Source organism: Hypanus sabinus, chromosome 3, assembly GCF_030144855.1.
Source record: "Hypanus sabinus isolate sHypSab1 chromosome 3, sHypSab1.hap1, whole genome shotgun sequence".
NCBI classification, from domain to species: Eukaryota; Metazoa; Chordata; class Chondrichthyes; order Myliobatiformes; family Dasyatidae; genus Hypanus; species Hypanus sabinus.
In genome coordinates this window covers 52,824,345-52,850,606 of record NC_082708.1, presented here as the reverse complement: position 1 = coordinate 52,850,606, position 26,262 = coordinate 52,824,345, and the positions used below count along the sequence as shown (strand labels likewise).

Genomic DNA, 26,262 nt, shown 5'->3' with positions numbered 1-26,262 from the left:
AGCATCTCTGAATGCACAACATGCCAAATCTTGAAGTGGATGGGCTACAGCAGCAGAACACCATGAACATACACTCAGAGGCTACCTTATTTTTAACAGTGGCCACTGCATGCAGATAGGCATCATGGTAGGTACGGACCGGATGGGCTGATTCCATGACAGTCCTTTATTTACAGAAGTTTGGTAACCTCCATTGAAATGGAGCTGCATTAGTTATGACTAACGTTAAGACAAAAGGCCAGATATGAAGAATGTAAGTGAATACCCCTGAACTGAATGGAGAATATAGCTCCATGCTATATATTAATATTTTTCAGCCTCTGTTTTCAAAATGTGATTTGTAGAATTGTGAATGATTTATTGTGTGATATTCCAAAAAGCTTTGCAGGCAGCTTTGTCTGTAAAGCTACAAAATCAAACTTGTCTTTTTTTGTATATACAGACAGTCCCCGGGTTACGTACGAGTTCCGTTCCTGAGTCCGTCTTTAAGTCGGATTTGTACGTAAGTCGGAACAAGTACATCGGTATTATTTAGCGTCAGTTCGTCAAACGTTTGTCTTAGTATACAGTATATATTTAACCTTTCTATGCATATAAAACACTTAAGAAACATATGTATTCCAATAATTAAACCACTGTGTTGCTTAGTAAGAATTGTAGCTTCCATCGGGGCATGCTCCTTTATTCTCACTTTATCCGTTATCCTTTAAAATTGTTCCGATCGTTGACCGACTATAGCCTAACGCTTTTCCAATGACTGATGGCATTTCACCTCTTTCCAAACGCTTCATTCTTTCCACTTTATTTTCAATCGTGATTGCTTCCCGTCAATGGAACAGAAACACTGCGGGCGGCGGCTGGGTCCTAAGGAGCACAGCACTGAGACAGGCTAAATGGGACAAGTGGGGTCTGTGCTGGGTTTGGGTATTTGATCCTCCACAATACTCTGTGTGGGTATATAAACTGGAGGTGGCAGTGTTTTTTTTTACGTGGTTGAGTTGCGAGCTCGACATCAACCCAGCGCAGATGCTACGGGAGTCATTGGATTGACATCAACCTGGCACAGGAGCGGTCTGTCACTGGATCGAACTTGCTGATCTCACTGTGCCACCATCCAACTGGAACGGGGGGGGGGGGGGCAGGGTTAGGGTGAATCTTACTAAGAAAAATTTAAGCCAAATACAAAGTTAAGCACTCAACATAGTGTCAATGGCAACAACTTAAAATGGCGTATGGTGTCGCGATCTGACTTAAAATGGCCAACTGCATCACAATCTGACGTAAAATGGTGGACGGCATTCTCCTTCCTCGGTTCATAAGTACGAGTTCTCTGTAAGTTGGACATTAGTAACTCGGGGACTACCTGTATTCCTGCTGCTGATATTCACCAATATTGCAAGGACAGCCTGTTTTCTTTATGGCAACAGTGGTCAGTGAAAAAGTTGAATTTCAACAATGTTAATAAATAGGATAAATAATATCAATTTTCTTAGTGATGCTAACATAGATAAATATTCCAGGCTGCATCAAGGTGACAATCTAAACAAAATTCATCGGTTTGAAAATAAGTGGATATAGGACCTGAAGATGTAGTATCCTTGTGGATCGAGTTAAAAAACTGGAAGGGTAAAATAACCCGGATGGGATTTATATGTACTACTCCAAACAGTTGCCAGGATGTTGGGTACAAATTATAACAGGAGATAGAAAAGACATGAAAAGGGCAATGTTGTGATCATCATTAGGGATTTCTGTATGCAGGTAGATTGGGAAAATCAGATTGGAACTTCAATCAAAGGAATTTGTAGAATGCCTATGGGATGGCTTTTTGTGGTCGAGCCTGATAGGGAAAGGGCAATTTTGGATTGGGTGTTGTGTAATGAAGCAGATTTGATTAGGGGAACCCTTAGAATGCAGTGATCTCAATACAGAATTTAGCTTGAGAGGAAGAAACTGAAATGATATTTATTGATACTGCAGTTGAGTAAAGCTTTCTATAGAGACGTGAGAGAGGAGCTGGTAAAAATTGATTGGAAAGGGACATTAGCAGAGATGACTGTAGAGCAGCAATGGCTGGTGCTTCTGGGTGTAATTCAGAAGACACAGAACCGGTTCATCTGGAAGAAGAAGAAGGAGCACTCTAAGGGGAAGATGAGGCAATTGTGGCGAATAGGGGAAGTCAAAGTGAGCATATGAGCAAAATTGAGGCATACAATATTGCAAAAGTTATTAGGAAGCTTTGAAAAACTAACAGAAGACACCAAAAGAGCATTGGGGAGAAAAAAGATGAAATGGGAATTTGAGCTAGCCAATAGTATAACAGAGGATGAAAGTAGTAAAGGCACAAACAGAGGTAGTAAAGGCAGACAAAGAAATGGCTGTTGAACTGAATAAGTATTTTGCATCAGTGTTCACTGTGAAAGACACCAGCTGTTTGCGAGAAATTTAAGTGTCCCAGGGCAGAGGTGAATGTAGTCACTTAAGGAGAAGGTGCTTGGGAAGTTGAAAGGGCCAAAGGTGGTGGATAAGTCAAATGAACTAGATGGGGTGCACTTCAGGGTTCTGAAAGAGGTAACTGAAGGTATTGTGGAGAAATTAGTCCTGTTTTTTCAAGAATCACTGGATTCTGGAATAGTTCGAATATTACAGATAAGGTGAAAGACAGGAAACTCTAGGCCAGGTAGACTGTATTTGGTGATTGGCAAAATTTTAGAGTCCATTTTGAGGTACTTGGAGGTTCATGATAAAATAGACCAGAGTCAGCATGATTTCCTTCAGGGGAAATCTTGTCTGACAGATCTGATTTGGATAGATTAGGAGAATGGGCAAAGCATTGTGGTGAAGTGTGTGGTCATGCACTTTGGTAGAAGCAATAAAATGTAGTCTATTTTCTAAATGGTGAGCCAATTCAGAGATTGGAGGTGCAAAGGGACTTAGGAGATCTAGTGCAGGATTCCCTAGAGGCTAACTTGCTGTCTTTGTCAGTAGAAAGGAAGACTATGCAAAGTTTGTGTTTATTGTCAGAGGACTGGAATATAAAAGCTAGGATACAATACTGAAGCTTTATAAGATATTGGTCTCGCTCCATTTGGAGTATTGTGAAATATTTTTGACTTGAACCGAAGAAAGATAAGCTGCATTGCAGAGGATCCAGAGGAAATTCACAAGAATGATCCCAGGAGTAGAAGGATTAATATACGAGGAGCATTTGATGGCTCTGAGCCTTTACCCACGGGAGTTTAGAACAATGAGGGGGATCTCATTGAAACCAATCAAATATTGAAGGCTCTACCTAGGGTGTATGTGCAGAGTATGTTTCCAGTAGTGGGAGATTCTAGCACCAGAGGGCAAAACCTTAGAATACAAAGATGCCACTTTAGAACAGAGATCCAAAGGAATGTCTTCATCAGAGGGTGGTGAATCTGTGGAGTTCATTACCACAGACAACTGTGGCCAAGTCATTAGGTATCTTTAAAACAATGGTTTCTCAGATCTTGATTAGCAAGGGCATCAAAGAAGACAGCATGATGGGGTTGAGAAGGAAATTAGATCTGCTATGATCGAATGGTGATGCAGACTAGATGGACTGAATGGCCTAATTCTACTCTTGTGTCTTATAGGGATATCCTTTTGTAAAGTTGTCTATAACTAAATGCCTTTAGTTTAAGGTATGGGGTAGGAGAATTACTGAGTATTGAACAAGAATTTATTCAATCAGACAGTCATTTAAATTTATAAAGCACTTTTTGAGAGTGTGATGGAGGCTGATACAACATTTAAGAAGTATTTAGATGAACACTAGATGTGCCATGGCTGTGGGCTGAGTTATGAAAAATGGAATTAGTACAGAATGGTATTTAATGGCTGGCATGGTCACAGAGAACCATAGTGCTTGCTTTCTATATTGTATGCATTAAGGTGTATTCTATGATCAGGTACTGAAGGCTTGGATAGAGACAGAGAGCTTCTATGTAGAGAGCTGTGAGGAGCTGAGATATTTATTGCAAAGATTTTTTTTTGATACATATTATATGAACCTAATATCTGTTAATCTACCTGAATTTGGCACACAGCTTTGGCTAATGTCAGTTATTGACTAGGTAGTCACTGTTTTCCAAGTCTTTTTTAGTCGCTCTAGTCACTCTCTGTTTGCATAGTAAATAGTCTGGGATTTAGTGATATGTGCAAATATTTTATCATCTTTAATTAGAACCCAAAAGCTGGAACCAAAGAAACTGGTGAAAAAATACAGATCACTTGGGATAACCCTAGAGAGCTGGAGGCCTATATTCAGAAACTTCACGCTGCAACAGAGCGGCTTACCACAGAGAACAGAAAGTTGAGGAAGTGTCATACTGATTTCCATGATAAGGTAAGAACATGAAATGTAGAATTTTAACACTATCAAACCCACTTGTTCCATATCTTCTCAATCATCTTAAGTCAATGCTGTTGAAAAATTATAATTAATAATTTCAAATACTTCTACTATTATAAAAGTCAGTATTTAACTTAATATTATTGTTTTCCTCTTTTCTTTGGGAATATTTGCAAACATTGATATTGTTCACTGTAATATTATGCCAAGTTATTTACGTACAGAAAAAGAAAATGGCTCATAGATATTGGACTATTCAGCAGGCCAAAGAACAACCATGTCCTTTTAGTCGATTCAACATGTAATATGACAAACTATTGTAATATTGTTTTCATAGCAGTTTGCTCATTCAGCTTTATTTTATTTCTGTGTAAATGATACACATTTAACTTTGTGACCAAATGAAATAAAGTTCTTGAAAAACGTGCTCAGATTCATACATTTCAATATTTCTTACATTTGATAACTGGGAAATTATGTGAGAATTACTCACCTGTATTTTAAATGCATGATAGAAGTGCTAATTATTGAGAATGTCTTTATGCAAACCTGCTATCATGCCTTACCACCTGTTAAAACTTTCTGGAAACATACCTGGGCACATATATTAAAAGAGCTCCTCTATTGTGTCTCAGTGATAAGCTGGGAAGTGGCTTCCAAAGAAAGTTTGATCCCAGAAGTATTGGAAAGAAAGGCAGTGATCCAAAGGTCCAAAGCTGTGAGCATTGGCCACTTAATATTTAGGAATATATTGAACCCTTTAGCTTCAATTTTTAGTAGTTAACCTGAATGATTAATCTACTTGTCTCTTGGATTTAATTCCCAGAATTGGAGTCCACAAATTGTTATCTTACATGTAGTATAAATTTGGGTGGTGGGTAGAGATACATTTCTATCAAAGGAGGTGTAAGACGCTTCTTCCCTCTGCTAGCCCTGCAGGTCACCCTTGGGCGAAGTGTAGCACCTGATTAGCCCCCACCAGTCAGGGTCACGTAAAGCCATGGGAGCATGCAATGGATGGTCACATGAGCAGCTGGTGTATGTCACGAGTCTTGGTTATGTGACCACTGCTGCCAGGCAGGCAATCTCTGAAAAGTATTGATAATGTCTGGGTGGGCAATCATCTTGTAAAGAAACTACCTAGAAGAAGGCAATGGAAAATCACTTCTATATATAAATTTGCCAAGAACAATCATGGTTATGGGACCATGATTGCATAAGTCATACAACATGGCATATAATGAAGATGACAGTGATAGATTCTGGAGGCATTCTGGAAAGACTCACCTATTATTCAAATATTATTGAATAAATGGAATTGTATTTTCTATTTTAGACAGAAAATACTGGAAAATACAGGAGGTCTGAAGAGAGAGAAATAGAATTAATATTTTGGATTACTAACCTTTGACCAGTACTTCATACTTTCTATTTAGCTGCATTTTAAAGTTTCAGCACATCACATGTATTTTGTCTGCCTTTTTTAGAAATTATAAAAAAAAAAGTTTATAGGTCAGATAATTAAAATATAAATTAACAATGTTGTTGTTTTGACTTTTGGTAATTTTGCAGGTTGTGGCTCTTATGAACATTGACCTACTTCGCCAGCAACAACGGTGGAAAGATGGTTTGCAGGAACTCAGACTGATTTTCTTCACCCTTGAATCACAGGTGTGTTGAGCAGGCCACTTATGGCATTGTTATCTGATACCTCATTCTTAAGAATAATTTTTATATGATTGCATAAGATTTTAATTATTTTTAGTTAGACATCATACAAGGTTTTTCTTCAGATCTTAATTTTGTTACCAGATTGTTTTATGTATCAAAATAATGACTTCCATTCTTGTAAATATATTTGAAAACGTTTAGTCAACATTTCATATGCTGTTATAGTATTGTAATGTCACCCCATGTCAAGTTTCTGCTCTGATGTCCTCTCCAGTATGAAATGCCAGTGCCTCTACTCAGTTGTTTCCATTTGATGCAAATTTTCATCCATACCTGTTGTTATCTGCAGACTGTAGTTTGTCATTTACAGTGTACAATGTCTCTGTCTCTCTCTCGTGCACACACACACACACACACACACACACACACACACACACACACACACACACACACACACACACACACACACACACACACACACACACACACACACACACACACACACACACACACACTCACTTCTCTTCCTTGCTTTCTTTTCCACTCACTATTTTTCTCTATCTTTGCCTCAGACGTTTCTTTGTCTTGTTTGTACGCACTCTGACTTTTTGTCCCTGCTTTTGATTATGCCTTTCTCTGCTCTAACCTCCTTCCCTCTTCTTCCCTGCATGACAGTCTTAATACATATATTATCATTGATTGTATTGACTTTGGAGAAGTTAGGGCAATGGACTGGGTACAAAGCTTTTATGTTGGATAGAGGAGAATGCTTTAGAGCTCAACATTAAAGGAAAAAAAGTTTAGAGATTCTTTGATACTAAGTTTGCTCAATTGGAGCAAGCTGAAGGAAGCAACAGTTAATTGGATTTGGGTGTTAAGGGCAAAATAGAATTTTTGAAAAGCCTGTTGGAAACAATTTGAGTAGAGATATTGAGCTAACAACTTTGAGTATAAAATGATAGTTTAATAAACACTAGCATTGTGTCATCCTCAATGCAAGGAGTATCATGAACAAAACGGATGAGATTAGAGTGGATCATTGTGTACAGTTCTGGTCACCGAATTATAGGAAAGATATCAATAAATTAGAGAGAGTGCAGAGACGATTTACTAGGATGTTACCTGGGTTTCAGCACTTAAGTTACAGAGAAAGGTTGAACAAGTTAGGTCTCTATTCATTGGAGCATAGAAGGTTGAGGGGGGATTTGATCAAGGTATTTAAAATTTTGAGAGGGATAGATAGAGTTGATGTGAATAGGCTGTTTCCATTGAGAGTAGGGGAGATTCAACGAGAGGACATGATTTGAGAGTTAAGGGGCAGAAGTTTAAGGGAAACACGAGGGGGTATTTCTTTACTCAGAGAGTGATAGCTGTGTGGAATGAGCTTCCTGTAGAAGTAGTAGAGGCCAGTTCAGTTGTGTCATTTAAGGTAAAATTGGATAGGTATATGGACAGGAAAGGAGTGGAGGGTTATGGGCTGAGTGCGGGTAGGTGGGACTAGGTGAGATTAAGAGTTCGGCATGGACTAGGAGGGCCGAGATGGCCTGTTTCTGTGCTGTGATTGTTATATGGTTATATGGTTATTACTTGGAGCTATGAAGTTGTGGCCATCACAGAGACTTGGTTACTTAGAGTGCTGGGCATTAGATGTTTCAGGACGGAGAGAGGCAAAAGAGGTGGGGGCGTGGCACTGCTGATCAGAGATAGTGTCTGCAGAAAAGGAGGAAGTCATAGAGGGATAGAACATAGAACAATATAGCACGGTACAGGCCCTTTGGCCCACAATGTTGTGCTGACCCTTAAACCCTGCCTCCCATATAACCCCCCACCTTAAATTCCTCCATATACCTGTCTAGTAGTCTCTTAAATTTCACTGGTGTATCTGCCTCCACCACTGACTCAGGCAGTGCATTCCACGCACCAACCACTCTCTGAGTAAAAAACTTTCCTCTAATATCCCCCTTGAACTTTCCACCCCTTACCTTAAAGCCATGTCCTCTTGTACTGAGCAGTGGTGCCCTGGGGAAGAGGTGCTGGCTGTCCACTCTATCTACTTTGTACTCACTGTACAACCGATTGTCTACTGAGTCTATGTGGGTGGAAGTTAAAAACAGGAAGGGGGTCAATAACTTTACTGGGTGTATTTTATAGATCACCCAATAGTAACAGGGACCTCAAGGAGCAGATAGTGAGACAGATTCTGGAATGGTGCAGTAATAACAGGGTTGTTGTGATGGGGGATTTTTATTTCCCCAATTTTGATTGGCATCTCCCAAGAGCAAGATGTTTAGATGGGGTGGAATTTGTTAGGTGTGTGCAAGAAGGTTTCCTGATACAGTATGTGGATAAACCTACAAGTGGAGAACCTGTACTTCATCTGGTATTAGGAAATGAACCTGGTCAGGTGTCAGGTCTCTCAGTGGGAAATGTTCAGGGGATATTTGCGTTTCGTTCTGCATAGGTACATTCCAGTGAAACAGGGAAAGGATGGTAAGGTACAGGAACTGTGGTGTGCAAAGGCTGTTGAAAATCTAGTCAAGAAGAAAAGAAAAGCTTATGAAATGTTCAAAAAACTAGATCATGATAGAGATCTAGAAAATTATAAGGCTAGCAAGAAGGAGCTGAAGAATGAAATTAGGAGAGCAGTGGGGGCCATGAGAAGGCGAGCAGGATTAAGGAAAACCCCAAGGCATTCTACAAGTATGTGAAGAACAATAGGATAAGACGTGAGAGAATAGGACCAATCAAGTGTGACAGTGGAAAAATGTGTATGGAACTGGAGGAGGTAGCGGAGGTACTTAATGAATACCTTGCTTCAGTATTCACTACGGAAAAGGCGTTTGGTGATTGTAGGGATGACTTACAGTGGACTGAAAAGCTTGAGCATATAGATACTAAGAAAGAGGATGTGCTGGAGCTTCTGGAAAGCATCAAGTTGGATAAGTCACTGGGACCAGATGAGATATACCCTAGGCTACTGTGGGAAGTGAGGGAGGAGATTGCTGAGCATCTGGCAATGATCTTTGCATCATCAATGGGGATGGGAGAGGTTCTGGAGGATTGGAGGGTTGCAGATGTTGTTCCCTTATTCAAGAAAGGGAGTAGAGATAGCCCAGGAAATTATAGACCAGTGAGTCTTACTTCAGTGGTTGGTAAGTTGATGGAGAAGATCCTGAGAGGTAGAATTTAAGAACATTTGGAGAGGCATAATATAATTAGGAATAGTCAGCATGGCTTTGTCAAAGGCAGGTCATGCCTTATGAGTCTGATTGAATTTTTTGAGGATGTGACTAAACACATTGATGAAGATTGTGCAGTAGATGTAGTGTAAATGGATTTCAGCAAGGCATTTGATAAGGTACCCCATGCAAGGCTTATTGAGAACATAAGGAGGCATGGGATCCAAGGGGACCTTGCCTTGTGGATCCAGAATTGGCTTGCCCACAGAAGGCAAAGAGTGGTTGTAGATGGGTCATATTCTGCATGGAGGTTGGTGACCAGTGGCGTGCCTCAGGGATCTGTTTTGGGACCCCCTCGTGATTTTTATAAATGACCTAGATGACGCAGTGGAGGGATGGGTTAATAAATTTGCTGATGACACAGAAGTTGGGGGTGTTGTCGATAGTGTGGAGGTATGTCAGAGGTTACAGCAGGACATTGATAGGATGCAAAACTGGGCTGACAAGTGGTAGATGGAGTTCAACCCAAATAAGTGTGAGGTGGTTTATTTTGGTAGGTCAAATATGATGGTGGGTGAGGTAGTATTAATGGTAAGACTCTTGGCATTGTGGAGGATCAGAGGGATTTTGGGGTCTGAGTCCATAGGACACTCAAAGCTGCTGCGCAGGTTGACTGTGTGCTTAAGAAGACATACGGTGCATTGACCTTCATCAACTATGGGATTGAGTTCAAGAGACGAGAAGTAATGTTATAGCTATATAGGACGCTGGTCAGATCCCACTTGGAGTACTGTGCTCAGTTCTAGTCACCTCACTACAGGAAGGATATGGAAACTATAGAAAGGGTGCAGAGGAGATTTACAAGGATGTTGCCTGGATTGGGGAGCATGCTGTATGAGAATAGGCTGAGTGAACTTGGCCTTTTTCCTTGGACTGACAGAGGTGACGTGATAGGTGTATAAGATGATGAGAGGCATTGATAGTGTGGATAGTCAGAGGCTTTTTCCCAGAGCTGAAATGGCTAACATAAGAGGGCACAGTGTTAAGGTGCTTGGAAGTAGGTGCAGACGAGATGTTCGGTAGGTTTTATAGACAAACGAGTTGAGTGAGTGGATTGGGCTGCTGGCGAAGGTGGTGGATGTAGATATAATAGGGTCTTTTCAGAGACTCCTGGATAGGTACATGGAGCTGAAAAAAATAGAGGGCTGTGGGTAACCCTTGGTAATTTCTAAAGTAAATACATGTTTGGCACAGCATTGTGGGTCAAAGAGCCCGTATCGTTTTCTATGTTTCCCTTTTCATTACCCGATACAACAAAATTGTTAAGTCACTCAAACCATCAGCAAAAGTACTTTATTAAAGGCTGCAGGCTAGTATTCTAAAGATAATAAAAGGGAAATTGTTGGAAATATTTAGCAGTCATAAGCAAGAAACAGAGTAAATTAGTCCTATTCCCTTCCTTTGAACTAAAGCATGAACTTCAGGCAAAGTAGGAGCTTTCCTTATCAGAGTTCTGTGCTGAACCCATTTTTTTGCATTAAGCATATCAAAAAGATTTTCTGTACTATACAGAACCACCATTTCAGACCAAAGACCCTTCAAAATTGGGCAAGAGAGAAAACAAAGTAGTGTTAAGTTGCAGAAAAGACTGTGGAGGAATGGATCACGCAAAGAGAATATTTATAGAGAGATGGAGCCAAATGAGTTTAAACATCTGAATCAGGCTTGTATGATGTGAAATTTGTGGTTTTGCAGCAGCAGGACAGTGTAAAGACATAAAATTACTGCAAATAACAAGACGAATAGAGCAAAAAAACAGAATAATGAGGTAGTGTTCATCGACTATTCAGAAATCTGATGGTAGAGAGTAGTAGTTAATGGCTTTATGGCCAAGTTTGTGGATGATTACAAAGATGGGTAGAGCAGCAGATAGTGTGGTGAAGTAGGGTGTCTGCAGAATGACTTGGACAGATTAGTTGAAAGGAGTGACAGATGGACCGGAGTGTAGGAAGGTGTAAGGCTACGCACTTCGGTAGAAGGAATAAAGGTGTAGGTTATTTTCTAAAAGCAAAGACAATTCAGAAATTAAAGGTGCAAAGGGACTTGGGAGTCCCAGTGTAAGATTCCCTAAAGCAGGTGTTTCCAATCTTTTTTATTCCATGCACCCCTTCATTAACTGAAAATTCATAGACCCCAGGTTGGGAGCCCTCTCCCTGAAGGTTAATGTAGTTTGAGTCAGTAGTAAGGAAGGCAAATACATTGTTGGCATTCATTTCAAGAGGACTACAATATAAAAGCAAGGATGTAATGTGAGGTTTTATAAGGCGTTGGTCAGACCATATTTGGAATATGATGATCAGTTTTGTGCCAATTATCCAAGAAGAGATGTGCTGGCATTGGAGATGGTCCAGAGGAGATTCAAAAGAATGATCTCAGGAATGAAAGGGTTAACCTATGAGGTGAGCATGATGGCTCTGGGCCTGTACTCACTGGAGTTTTGAAGAATGAGGAGAGTGGGAATCTCATTGAAATGTATTGAATATTGAATGGCCTAGATGGAATGGACATGGAGAGGATATTTCCAATAGTGGGTGAATCTATGACCAGAGGGCACAGTCGAAGAATAGAGGGATGTCCATTTAGAACAAGGATGAGTATGTATTTCTTTAGCTAGAGGGTGATAAATCTGTGGAATTCATTGATATGGGCGACTGTGGAAGCCATATTATTGAGTATATTTAAAGACAAGTTTGATAGGTTTTTGGCCATTCAGGCTGTGAAAGATTATGGGGAGAGTGCAGAGAATGGGGTTGAGAGGGATAATAAATCAGCCTTGATGGAATGTCGGAGAGATTCGATGGGCTGAGTGGCCTAATACTGCTCCTGTGTCTTTTTGGTACTGAGAAGAGGGTATAACCATGAGAGTTTTGAGATACTGTTTCTAAAAGATGTCATTGATGGTAGGGAGCATTGTGCTCAATTCTTTGTATTAGAGCTTCCATACCAGCCTGTGAAGCACCCAGTCACAATGCTCTCTGCTGTACATCTATAGAAACGTGCAGGAATCCTTGGTGGCATACTGTATCTCCTCAGAAGACTAACTGCAGAGCTGTTGGTGTGCATACTTTATGATTGCTATCCACTGTTTTCTTTTTCTTTCTTTCTTTCTTTTCTTTCTTTTTCAATCTTTTTATTAAATTTCATATATAAAAAAAAACAACACATAATAATGAACAGATTACAAATTCAATAAACTTGAAATTACATTAGTAATAGGATAATAATATCCTATTAAACATCAATCGACAAAAGGTACATAAATCAATCAAGTCTATATAAATATATATGAAAAAAAAACAAAAATAATCATCGAAAAAAGAAAAAAAAAATTGAAATTATATATGAGAAAAAATATATATTGAAAAAAAAAATACTAAACTAAACTAACATGGGCAATAATAGCACTTTATAAATATATAAAGGTGTCGAGGAAAGAACTCCGGAACTCCATACCTGAACAAGGATAAGTAGAGAAAAGGATCTGAAATAGGCCAAATTAATTCATATGAAAGTGTCGAATAAATGGTCCCCAGGTTTCTTCAAATTTAATTGAAGAATCAAAGATAGTGCTTCTGATTTTTTCCAAACTCAAATAAGAAATGGTTTGGGAGAACCACTGAAATGTAGTAGGAGGATTTACTTCTTTCCAGTTTTGTAATATAGACCTTCTGGCAATTAATGTTACAAAGGCAATCATTCGTCTGATTGAAGGGGAAAGCTGATTGCCATCTTCATTTGGTATACCGAAAATAGCAGTAATAAAATGGGGTTGTAAATCGATATTCCATACTGAGGAAATGACATCAAAAATGTCCTTCCAATAGTTATGTAAAGTGGGACATGTCCAAAACATGTGAGTCAATGAAGCCACTTCTAAGTGACATCTGTCACATTGAGGATTAATATGCGAGTAAAATCGGGCAAGCTTATCTTTAGACATATAAGCTCTATGTACAATTTTAAATTGTATTAAAGCATGTTTAGCACAAATAGAAGAGGAATTAACCATTTGTAAAATTTTTTCCCATTTATCTGTTGATATATTACATCGAAGTTCTTTTTCCCATTCTTGTCTAATTCTATCCAATATTTCTGGCTGTATCTTCATAATCATGTTATAAATAAAAGCTACTAATCCCTTCTGACAAGGATTAAAAGTAAAAATCAAATCTGAAAAATCCGATGGAGTTGAATTAGGAAAAGACGGAAGAATTTTATGTAAGAAATTTCTAATTTGTAAGTATCTAAAAAAATTAGATTTAGGTAATTCAAATTTGTTGGATAGTTGATCAAAAGACATCAAAGTACCTTCAAAAAAAAGATCACGAAAACATTTTATACCTTTCCTTTTCCATATACTAAAAGCTTGATCTGTCAATGAAGGTTTGAAAAAAAAATTTCATAAAATAGGGCTGTCCAGAGCAAAGTTTTTCAGATTAAAGAATTTACGAAATTGAAACCAAATTCGTAGTGTATGTTTAACAACAGGGTTAGATATCTGTTTATTGAATTTGGCTAAATCAATAGGAAGAAGAGAACCAAGAACGGAAAATATAGAATATCCCTTAACCTCACTACATTCCAAATTTACCCACTGTGGGCACACAGGTGAATCCAAATCTAGTTTCCAGTACATTGGGTTACGAATATTATTCGCCCAATAATAAAATCTAAAGTTAGGTAAAGCTAGACCACCATCTTTTTTAGATTTTTGTAATTGCCGTTTGCTTAACCTAGGATTTTTATTTTGCCACACAAATGAGGAAATTTTTGAATCAATATTATCAAAAAAAGATTTAGGAATAAAAATTGGTAAAGCTTGGAATAAATATAAAAATTTCGGTAAAATCATCATTTTAATAGCATTAATCCGACCAACTAATGATAAAAATAAGGGAGACCATCTTGTAGTAAGTTGTTGAATTTGATGAAGCATAGGTAAAAAATTCAGTGCAAATAAATCTTTATATTTCTTGGTGATTTTTATACCTAAATAGATAAAGCTATCAGTAACAACTTTAAATGGCATCCTATCACTCAATAAGGTTTGCGCGTTTAAAGGGAATAACTCACTCTTATCTAAGTTTAGCTTATAACCAGAAAAGCTACCAAATTGAGCCAACAAGGATAAAATAGCAGGAATAGACCTACTAGGATTAGAAATATATAACAACAAATCATCAGCATAAAGCGATAATTTGTATAACTTCTCATTACGGGTAATACCAAAAATATTAGGAGACTCACGAATAGCAATAGCTAAAGGTTCTAATGCAATATTAAATAATAAAGGACTTAAAGGACAACCCTGTCTCGTACCACGAGATAATTGAAAAAAAGAGGATCTATAATTATTTGTAAGAACAGAAGCAACAGGTTTCTAATATATTAATTTAATCCATGATATAAAATTAGGACTAAAATTAAAGTTTCTCAATGCATTAAATAAATATGTCCATTCCACTCTATCAAAGGCTTTTTCAGCATCTAATGAGATAACACATTCTGGGGTTGTAGGTGATGAAGTATAAATTATGTTAATCAATTTTCTAATATTAAAAAAGGAATACCGATTCCTAATAAAACCAGTTTGATCTTCTGAAATAATCTGTGGTAATACCTTTTCTAATCTAATGGCTAAAATTTTTGTAAGAATCTTAGAGTCTACATTTAATAATGAAATAGGGCGATAAGATGCACATAAAGTAGGATCTTTATCTTTTTTAAGAATTAGAGAGATAGTAGCTTCATAAAACGATTGAGGTAGTCTCTTCTTAACAAACGCATCATTAAAGATTTCACATAGCCAAGGAGAAAGCAATAAAGAATAAGTTTTAAAAAATTCTACAATAAAACCATCGGGACCAGGAGCTTTCCCTGAATTCATTGATGAGATAACCTCTCTTATTTCATCCATAGAAATAGGAGCATCAAGCAAGCTACAATCTTCATCTATCAGTTTAGGAATATTCAAGTTATTAAAAAAATTATCCATCGTAAACCGGTCACCGTCAAATTCTGATTGATATAAAGATTTATAAAAATCTTGAAAAGTGTTATTGATTTCTTTATAATCAGTAGTTAAATTACCGTCTTGTTTACGAATTTTAATAATTTGTCGCTTAGTCGAAATAGCTTTTAATTGATTAGCTAACAATTTACCAGTTCGATCACTATGAATATAAAATTGAGCCCTAGTCTTAATTAATTGATTCTCAATTGAAGAAGATAATAATAAACTATGTTCCATTTGAAGCTCAACTCTCTTCTTATAAAGTTCTTTGGTAGGAGTAACGGAATAAATCTTATCAATTTCTTTAATTTTATCCACCAATAAAGCTATATCTGAATATCTTTGTTTTCTTTTACCAGCGGAATATGAAATAATTTGTCCACGAATAAAAGCCTTGAAAGAGTCCCAAAGTATTCCTTTATCAATCTCTTCATTATCGTTTGTTGAAAAAAATAAGTCAATTTGTTGTTTTATGAAGGTAATAAATTCTGGATCTTGAAGCAAAGTAGCATTAAGTCTCCAAGATCTAGTATTGAAAGAAGAGTCCGGAATCTTGATAGATAACTTCAAAGGCGCATGATCCGAAATAGCAATAGAATCGTATTTACAATCAATAACATCTGTTAATAAACGATGATCAATAAGGAAATAATCAATTCTAGAATAACTATGATAAACATGTGAAAAAAATGAAAATTCTTTATCTTTAGGGTTCAAAAACCGCCATATTTCAGTAATTCCAGAATCAACCATAAAAGAATCAATAAGTAAAGCTGATCTATTCGGAAGAGTTCGAATAGGTTTAGATCTATCCATCGAAGGATTCAAACAACAATTAAAGTCTCCACCCATAATCAACATATATTCATTCAAGTTAGGAAGAGAAGTAAATAAACGTTTAAAAAATTCAGGACAATCAAAGTTTGGAGCATAAATATTAACTAAAACAACTTTCCGATTAAAAAGTGAACCAGTTATCAACAAAAATCTACCCTGTGGATCCGAAATAATTTCATAATGTGTAAACGAAATTGAGGCATCTATAAAAATAGACACACCCCTAATTTTAGCCGTACAATTTGAGTGAAATTGTTGACCTTTCCAGAACCTAAAAAAACGTTGATTATCCTCCCTCCTAATATGGGTCTCCTGTGCAAAAATAATATTAGCGTTCAATCTATGGAATACTTTAAATATTTTTTTACGTTTAATCGGATGATTTAAACCATTAGTATTCCACGAGATAAAGTTAATAGATTTATCCATCATACCAATATTAATTGTGTGTATCATAAAAGGTTAAAAAGACACATAACCCACAATTTAGGAAGAAGGAAAATTGATTCAGGAGCAACCGGAGATCCTGACACCTCAACAATATTAACAATTTAAAGTCAGCCCATAAACTAAAAGCAAAAAAATAAAAAGCAAAAGCGTGAAAAAAGATCCCTCCCCCCTCCCCCCACCCTTTGAAAGAAAGCCAAGTGGCAGGCGCATAAACTAATACTAATATGACCCCCATTTCAAGATGGCAGCTCCATAAGAAAATTTTTTTTAAGAAAAAACTATATAACACCCTAATTAAAATATAGAGTTGCAAAAAAAAAAAAATATATATATATATACCTACATATATATACATACATACACATACACACACACATCAGTCAAGTCAAGAAAAAAAAACCAAAATAGTAAAACCAGAAAAATCATTAATAAAAAAAAATGAACATTAAAGTTTAAAAATGTAATACACCTTTAAAAAAGAAATTCCATATTCAGATACAAAGATGACGTTTCACAAGCCAAGACTTATGGGAAGAAGAAACGACATTTTGAGAAAGCCATATTACAAAATATGAATATAAATTCAGCAATCAAAAAAGTTATCAAAATAGAATTTTTTTTTTAAAAAAAAAGATTTAATAGACACTATAACATATATAAAAAAAAGACTAAAAAAAAAGAATTCAAAACCTTTGTTCCATTTCTAAATACAGGCAAGCAAATAAACGCTTATAAAAAGTAAAGACTTATGGGAAGAAGAAACGACATTTTAAAAAAATAATTCATGATTACAAAATACAAACGTGTATAAAAAAGGATATTATAAAAATTAAAACAGCATCTATAAGCAATAATAATAGTAGTAAAAAAAAAAACCCAGACCTATAACCCAAAATAAAAAGTTATAACCCAACTTCCAGGGTTAAAACTTAAAATGAAATGGCATCCTCTCTCCAAAAAAAAATCTTCAATGTAACTCATAGTTCAAGTTGCACTAGAGGATCGATATTCTTCAACAAATTTCTTCGCTTCTTCAGGAGTGTTAAAAAAGTGTAGACTGTTGTCGGGCAGCACAATTCTAAGCTTCGCTGGATACATTAAAGCTTGTTTAAATCCAATCGAATGAATCTCTGCCATCACTGGTTTAAAAGCGATCCTGGCTTTCATTACTTCATACGAATTGTCCTCAACAATTCGAAATGAGTAATTTTTGTAGGAGATCATACCTTTTTTACGAGCTAACCGAATTAGAAGCTCTTTCTCACGAGGATAATGAAGGCGAACAATCACCGCTCGTGGTTTATCAGGCACAGACGAAAACCTCGCAACTCTATGAGCGCGGTCGATAACAGGTTCATTTTTCAAACCTTCACCACCGAAAATTTCCCACAGTAATTTAGAGAAAAATTCAGTTAAATCACCGGACTCAACTTTTTCGGGAATTCCGATGATGCGCAAATTCTGTCTGCGAGAACGATTTTCAAGATCAGTAATTTTAAACTTAAACTGATCTAAAGTTTTAGCAGTCGACTCTATCTTCTTCTCTAACACTTCAATTGTACGTGCTTTTTCACAAATTGATTGTTCAAGAGTCGTGATCTTATTTCCAAGCTGCTGAACCTCTAACGCCTGCGACTGAAACTTAGTTTCAAGCGATTTAACAACTCCTTCAAGATCGGATATTTTCGAAGTAATCCTCCTTTCCAAATTTAACAGTTTACTGTCCAATTTACCTTCTAGTCTGCCTTCCAGACCCGCCAGTTTAGTATCCAGTTTAGCATCCAGTTTAGTGTCCAAAAGACCAGAAATTGCGTCGATGGATACAGGATCCTTAGCCGATTTCTTACTTGTAGCCATTTTAGGTTCGACAAGATTAGATCAAATATTATTTTAGGAAAAAAGGGTCAATCAAAGGTAGCAACTCATATGATTAAGTTCAAAAAGATCTAATTAAAGGGTGATTATAGTTGAAAAAATAAAGAGCGCCTAAAAGGCAGATGCTTACGTCGCCATCTTGAAACTCCACCCCACTGTTTTCTTAGTTGGCAGAAAATTAGGAAAAATCATTTCACACAAAAGAATTTATGGATCTATCCCAAAGATATGTTAATTTGCCACTTTAAATTACATCAAGAATGTTGTTGATGGTAGAACCGGGGGTAGTTAAGGGGAAGTTTGGGGAGAATATGATGGGATTAGTATAAAAGGGTTCTTGATGATCAGCACTGTCTTGGTAGGAGTGAAAGGCCTGTCTGTTTCTGAGCCAAATGACTTTATGATTGTCCCCTCAACTTCCATTTTTACATAAATGGAATTTTGCATAAGGGCATCAAGGGATACTCAGCAAAGACAGTTATGCAATGAGGTAAGGAATGTTTTTTTTCATTAAATGATAGATGAACTCTGACGCTTAATTATCTATTCCCATGTAAGTCAACTTATTTGCTGTTTTGCTTCTGAATACAATTTTAAAAGGGATTTCGCCCCGTTGATATGAAAGCATGGCGCCAGCATTGGAACCATCAGTTGTATAAAGCATTGGAACATCAATATCAAATGGGCTTGGAGGCCTTGAATGAAAACCTTCCTGAAATCCATGTTGATCTGACATTCAAGTAAGGTTTTGGTCATGTATTTTTAGCTAAATGCATTGATTATTTGAAAGTTTATTTCAGTTTGTTGAATATCTTTGCAATTAATAACCAGTATAAAAATTCTAAATGTTGTCAAAACAAATATGTACAAACTTTCTTGCACTCCCACCAAAATTATTTATGATATTCCTAGAAGGCTCTGATTTCTCAAGACCTAACTCGTTAGTGACAAGATGTGCTTCTTCATTGATACCTAGATGATAATAGTAGTACACTCTGACTTTCAGTTCAGGGTAACCTAGGTTACAGCTGACCTGACTTATGGAAATCCTGCTTTATGCAAATTCTCTTATATTTGAAAACATTTTCTAGGGCAATAATAATAACGTGTTTGTGGTATTCACTGAATACTGGAAAAAGTATTTATTCCAGTATTTTTGATTATTTGTGGTTTGACTGATGTTCATTGTTGAAAAAAACATAGATTTTATGTGATTTAGTGGATTGGATTTTCTTGATGTTTGAAACTATTTAGAAAGACATTTGGATATTAAGGATATTCAAAAATGTTAAAATATTCAAACAGCTTTGGCAGCCAACAAGCTTGATGAAGCTGTATAAGGGACTAGAAATGGATGATTCAGAGACTTACAGGGCTGGTTGTTTATATGGAGATGTGGAGAGATGAGGCTGTGGAGGGATTTAAGGAGATTTAGTGTTAAGGACAGTTTTCTTCAACAATATGCCCTAAAACCAACATGGGTCAGTTATGTTAATTTTAACAATGTGTATTGAGTCGATTTCAATTTATGAATTAATGGTGCCTGAACATTTATCCATTGCTGATCAGTTGCTTAACAGGTGGAGCCTCACAGACTATACTCTAGTATACCAGTGTTGCGATCCCATTGCCAGACATTTAGATATTGACTTTCTGACTTTGAACTCTCCTCATGGTTGTCAGCCAACGAGAAAGGCTATCGACTGTCCAGGCAACCACTCTCTCTCTTTCCCTCTGGGTTCCTTTTAAGTTGTAAACCTGTACCTCAAATAAGCATATTTTAAACTTCCAAAGCTTTTCTCATTTCTCATCTAGTTACATGCTACATACCTGTGTTTAACAATATACGTTGGTTTGTTTTAGTATCTCCATATATTGTAGTGAGCTGTACTTACAAAGTTTTAAGGCATTTTGGATGCCCCATATAATAGTGTTCACTACTGTTAAACAATCAAATGGTTCTTTAATCAGTAGTTGTATGAAGTTTCTTTGTTCTTTGTTCTGCCAAGAGCCCTGTGGTCAATCAACAGTGTCTTATCTGTAAAGGTGGCTTTGCAAAAACAAATGGCCAGCAGTGGGAAGGAAAACAGCAGCCAACAATGTTCATTTTAACATTTGATTGGCTTCATAAAGCATTTTATATGCAATTGATTCTACAGACTTTGCAGCCTTACCTTATATTAAAGCATTTTTTAGGCAATTGATTCTACAGACTTTGCAGCCTTACCTTATATTAATTTTAGCTTGTGCCAATTAAGTGCTGGGTTGTATCAGAGATGCTTTTTCAATTACAGTTTTGTTGCAATGAAAAGCAGTGCCTTACTTTCTGCAAGTTTAGCTGGAATGTACGTGATTCTGTTTCTTAAAAGAAAGAAAAGCAGTAGAGTTACTAAAATTTTACATTTAAGGTCTATTTTAAATGACTGAAAAGGACCATCCTAGAATTTCCCATTACAATACTTATATGTACTGCTAAGAAATAGAACACAACTGCCAAGAAAGTTAGTTATACTGGACAAAAAAATAAGTAGTGAAGTTCAATGGAAAACTAAAAGAAAAAATACAAGTATTGAGTTGAATTGACTTTATTACTTACATCCTTCATATACATGAGGAGTAAAAATGTTTACGTTACCTCTCCGTTCAATTGTGCATTGTGTAATTATAGTAATTTATAATAAATATTATGTATAACAGTTGATGCACCATCAATAACTCACACTGAGACGTAGGCGAGATATCGGCTTTTATTGACTGGAAGAAGGAACCAGGAGTGAGTGTCTATCATACAAGGTCTTGGAGACTGAGGCCGAGCTTCAGGCCGCAGGTCTCCTTTATACAGGGGCCTGTGGGAGGAGCCACAGGAGCAGTCAGCAGGGGCGTGTCCCGACAGGCACATAGTTCACCACATTCACCCCCCCTTCGTTTGAAAAAGTCCTCATGTAGCGAAGGTTCTTACAAGTCAAGCCGATCAGGCGGTCGAATCTGTGACCGCATAGGTGCCGGCAACATTGGCGATTGCACAGGGGACGGGGGTTGCGCGTGTTCTTGCCCACTAGGCGCCGGTGATCCCTCATGCATGTGCGAGGCGCCTGGTATAAATGCGTACGAAACGCCCGGTATACAAGTGTCGTGAGGAGTCTGTGTAGGGCCTGGTGAGTACGGTGTCACCTCTGGTGCAGGGTTCACAGTTACCGGAGAGCCTTCAGGGTAGTGGTCTGCTGCACCTGCGGGTGCCAGGTCGCGGATGGAGACCGTGTCCTCCCGCCCATCAGGTAAGACCACGTAAGCATACTGGGGGTTCGCATGGAGAAGGTGAACCCTCTCCACCAGCGGGGAGTATTTATTGCTCCTCACATGTTTCCGGAGCAGCACTGGCCCCGGGGACGTCAGCCAAACTGGTAGGGTGGTCCCAGTGACAGACTTCCTGGGAAAAGAGAATAGGCGTTCGTGAGGGGTGGCATTGGTGGACGTACATAACAGAGAGCGGATAGAGTGCAGTGCCTCAGGGAGGACCTCCTGCCATCGAGAGACCGGCAACCCTTTGGACTTAAGGGCTAAAAGTGTGGCCTTCCACACTGTGGCATTCTCCCGCTCCACCTGGCCATTACCCCGGGGATTATAACTCGTGGTCCGACTGGTAGCAATGCCCCTAGCTAGCAAGTACTGGCGCAGCTCCTCACTCATAAAGGAGGACCCTCTATCACTGTGGATATAGCAGGGATACCCGAACAGAGTGAAGAGCTGGCGCAGGGCTTTTATGACGGACGTGGCAGTGGTGTCGGGGCAGGGGATGGCAAAGGGGAACCGTGAGAACTCGTCAATAACACTGAGAAAATAGACATTGCGGTCAGTGGAGGGAAGGGGGCCCTTAAAGTCAACACTCAGGCGTTCAAAAGGGCGGGTGGCCTTGACAAGTTGTGCCGTGTCAGGACAGTAGAAGTGCGGTTTGCACTCGGCACAAATTTGGCCGTCCCTGGTCATCGTCCTGATGTCCTCCAGGGAGTACGGCAGGTTCCGAGCTTTCACAAAATGGTAAAATCGGGTGACCCCCGGATGGCAAAGTTGTGCATGAAGGGCGTACAGCTGGTCGAGCTGTGTGCTAGCACATGTTCCCCGGGATAGGGCATCAGGGGGCTCATTGAGTCTGCCAGGCCGGTACAGGATATCATAGGTGTAGGTGGAGAGTTCTATCCTCCACCGCAAAATCTTATCATTTTTGATCTTGCCCCGCTGTTGGTTGCTGAACAGGAACGCAACCGAGCGCTGGTCGGTCAGCACGGTGAATCTTTTGCCAGCAAGATAGTGCCTCCAGTGCCTAACAGCCTCCACTATGGCCTGGGCTTCTTTCTCCACCGCGGAGTGCCGAATTTCAGAGCCTTGGAGGGTGCGAGAAAAGAATGCTACTGGTCTGCCTTCCTGATTAAGGGTAGCAGCCAGAGCGAAATCGGAGGCATCACACTCCACTTGGAAGGGAGCGGTCTCGTCCACTGCATGCATCGTAGCTTTGGCAATGTCCGCTTTAATGCAGTTGAAGGCCGCGCAGGCCTCAGCAGAGAGGGGAAATGAGGTAGACTTGACCAGGGGGCGAGCCTTGTCTGCGTAATGGGGGACCCATTGGGCGTAATAGGAAAAAAACCCCAGGCACCGTCTGAGGGCCTTGAGAGTGGTGGGAAGAGGGAGCTCTAACAGGGGGCGCATACGTTCGGGATCAGGCCCAATAACCCCGTTTTGCACGACATACCCAAGTATAGCAAGGCGGGTGGTACCAAAAACACACTTGTCCCTGTTATAAGTAAGGTTCAGAGCTGCGGCCACTTGGAGAAACCGTTGGAGGTTGGCGTCGTGATCTGGCCTGTCATGACCACAGATGGTGATGTTATCCAGATAGGGAAATGTGGCCTGCAGTTGGTACTGGTCCACCATCCGGTCCATTTCCCTCTGGAAGACAGAGACACCATTCGTGACACCGAAAGGGACGCGCAGGAAGTGATAGAGCCGGCCGCCCGCCTCGAAGGCGGTGTAGGGGCGGTCCTCTGGGCAGATGGGGAGCTGGTGATAAGCGGATTTCAGATCTATTGTCGAGTACACCTTATACTGAGCAATCTGGTTGACCATATCCGCGATGCGGGGTAGGGGGTATGCGTCAAGCTGCGTAAACCTATTGATGGTTTGACTATAGTCCACCACCATCCTATTTTTCTGCCCAGTCCGAACAACAACCACCTGGGCCCTCCAAGGGCTTGTGCTCGGCTCAATGATCCCCTCCCTGAGCAGCCGCCGCACCTCCGACCGAATGAAGGCCCGGTCCCCCGCGCTGTACCTCCTGCTTTTGGTTGCCACAGGTTTACAGTCGGGGGTCAGGTTGGCGAACAGCGGTGGGGGAGGGATCTTGAGAGTGGAGAGGCTGCAAGTGTCGGTAGCGCAGCTGTTGGCCTGGTTCTGGATGGGATGTGTGTGTCCGTGTGTGTGTGTGGTCAGTAGCGGGGTATGTGAAGAAGTCCCACAAAACTGAGGATTCTTGACAGTGAGTGGTGGGAGGGGCCCGTCGTATACCATAGTCACACTTTCGAGATGGCTCTGGAAGTCCAGCCCCAATAGCACAGGTGCGCACAGATTAGGCATGACCAGCAGTTCAAAGTCCCGATATTCTGTGCCTTGCACCACCAAAGTCGCTACACAACCCGCCCGGATGTCTGCGGACTGCGACCCAGAGGCCAAATGGAACCTCCGACTGACCGGCCGCGTTGCAAGTCCGCAGCGTTGCACTGTGTCCGGGTGAATAAAACTCCCAGTGCTGCCCGTGTCAAACAGGCATCCAGTCCAGTGCCCCTCCACCTGGATGTCCATCATGGACCTTGCAAGCTGGTGTGGGGCGCTTTGGTCGAGGGTCACAGTGGCCAGAGTTGGATCGCCGTCGGGGTACCCGGTCAGCATCGGAGGATCGGGGGCGGGGCGTACTGACGTCGACAAAGATGGCCGCTCACATCCGGGGTACCCGGTCAGCATCGGAGGGCCGGGGGCGGGGCGTGCTGACATCGACAAAGATGGCCGCCCACATCCCGGCATGCAAGATGGCGGCCCCCACATTTCACCCGCAGTGCTGCACTCCGCTCGAGGTTGAGACTTACAGACCTTGGCGAAGTGGCCCCGCTTTCCGCAGCTGGAGCAGGTCGCTTCTCGCGCTGGACAGCGTCGTCGAGGATGTTTCTTTTGGCCACAGAAATAACAAAGCACGAGTTTCTTACGGGCCACAGCCGTGGTCTGGGTCGGGGAGCTTGTGGAATGGCGACTGGCGGCGGCGTTGGCGAATTCGCTCCCGGGAGCCGGCGGTGGCGGGGTCTGAGGCGTCCACGAAACCGGCGGGGAATCGCGCGACTGGACAGCGTCGGCGTCATGCAAAGCAGCTTCTAGAGCGTTGGCCTTCTCTATCGCCGAGCTTAAGGTAAGATCCGAGTTCTCCAGCAGTCGCTGGCGCATGTACACTGACCTCAGTCCCGTCACAAAGGCGTCTCGCACCAGCAGCTCTTCATGCTGTTCTGCCGTGAGCGTCTTGCAGTCGCAAGCTCGGACGAGTGTCTGTAGTGCTCGGAGAAACTCAGCGCACGATTCGCCAGGCCGCTGTTGTTGGGTAGCTAAGCGATGTCTTGCGTAGACGGTGTTCACCGGCCGCAGGTACTGTCGTTTGAGGGCGTCCAGTGCCCCTTCGTAGGTCGGCAGGTCCCGGATAAAGGAGTAAACTTTGGAGGAGACCCTCGAGAGTAGGATTCTGTGCATAACGGCGGGTTCAGTCGCACGAAGCTCCGCCAAGTACGATTGGAAGCATGCAAGCCAGTGTTCAAAAGCGAGAGCTGCGTCAGGGTCTTGAGGGTCCAAATCCAACCGGTCCGGACGCAAAACGGGTTCCATGTTTTAAAACTTCCAGTCAATAAAATTGATGCACCATCAATAACTCACACTGAGACGTAGGCGAGATATCGGCTTTTATTGACTGGAAGAAGGAACCAGGAATGAGTGTCTATCATACAAGGTCTTGGAGACTGAGGCCGAGCTTCAGGCCGCAGGTCTCCTTTATACAGGGGCCTGTGGGAGGAGCCACAGGAGCAGTCAGCAGGGGCGTGTCCCGACAGGCACATAGTTCACCACAACAGTATAGTCAATATAACAGAGAAATACAGTTGCGTCAGCATGAATTAAGCAGTCTGAGGCCTGGTGGAAGAAGCTGTCGTCGAGCTTGTTGGTCCTGGCTTTTATGCTGCGGTACTGTTTCCCAGATGGCAGCAGCTGGGAACAGTTTGTGCTTAGGGTGACTCGAGTCTCCAGTTATCCTTTGGGCTCTTTTTACACACCTGTCCTTGTAAATGTCTGGAATAGTGGGAAGTTCACATCTGCAGTTGTGCTGGGCTGTCCGTACCACTCTCTCCAGACCCCTGCGATTGAGAGAAGTACAGTTCCCATATCGGGCAGTGATGCAGCCAGTCAGGATGCTCTCAATCGTGTCCCTATAGAAAGTTCTTAGATTTTGGTGGGGGCATACCAAATCTCTTCAACCATCTGAGGGGAAAGAGGAGCTGTTGTGCCTGTTTCACAACACAGCCGGTATATACAGACCACGTGAGATCCTCGGTGATGTTTATGCTGAGGAACTTAAAGCTGTTCACCCTCTCAACCCCAGATCTATTGATGTCAATAGGGGTAAGCCTGTCTCCATTCCTCCTGTAATCCACAACCAGCTCCTTTGTTTTTGCAATATTGTAGAATTGCAGTGTATTAAATATTTGAGTAATATTCGAGTAACA

At 40.4% G+C, this 26,262-nt stretch overlaps 1 protein-coding gene across 1 annotated transcript in view; it reads left to right on the top strand.

The window, feature by feature from the left end:
* Positions 1-26,262, top strand: part of dync2h1 (dynein cytoplasmic 2 heavy chain 1) — a 463,334-nt gene that overhangs the window by 44,791 nt on the left and 392,281 nt on the right. The window contains exons 16-18 of the mRNA XM_059964317.1: positions 4,211-4,372; positions 5,951-6,049; positions 19,064-19,203. Coding sequence (XP_059820300.1) covers positions 4,211-4,372; positions 5,951-6,049; positions 19,064-19,203 — 401 coding nt within the window. The remainder of the gene's footprint in view (positions 1-4,210; positions 4,373-5,950; positions 6,050-19,063; positions 19,204-26,262) is intronic.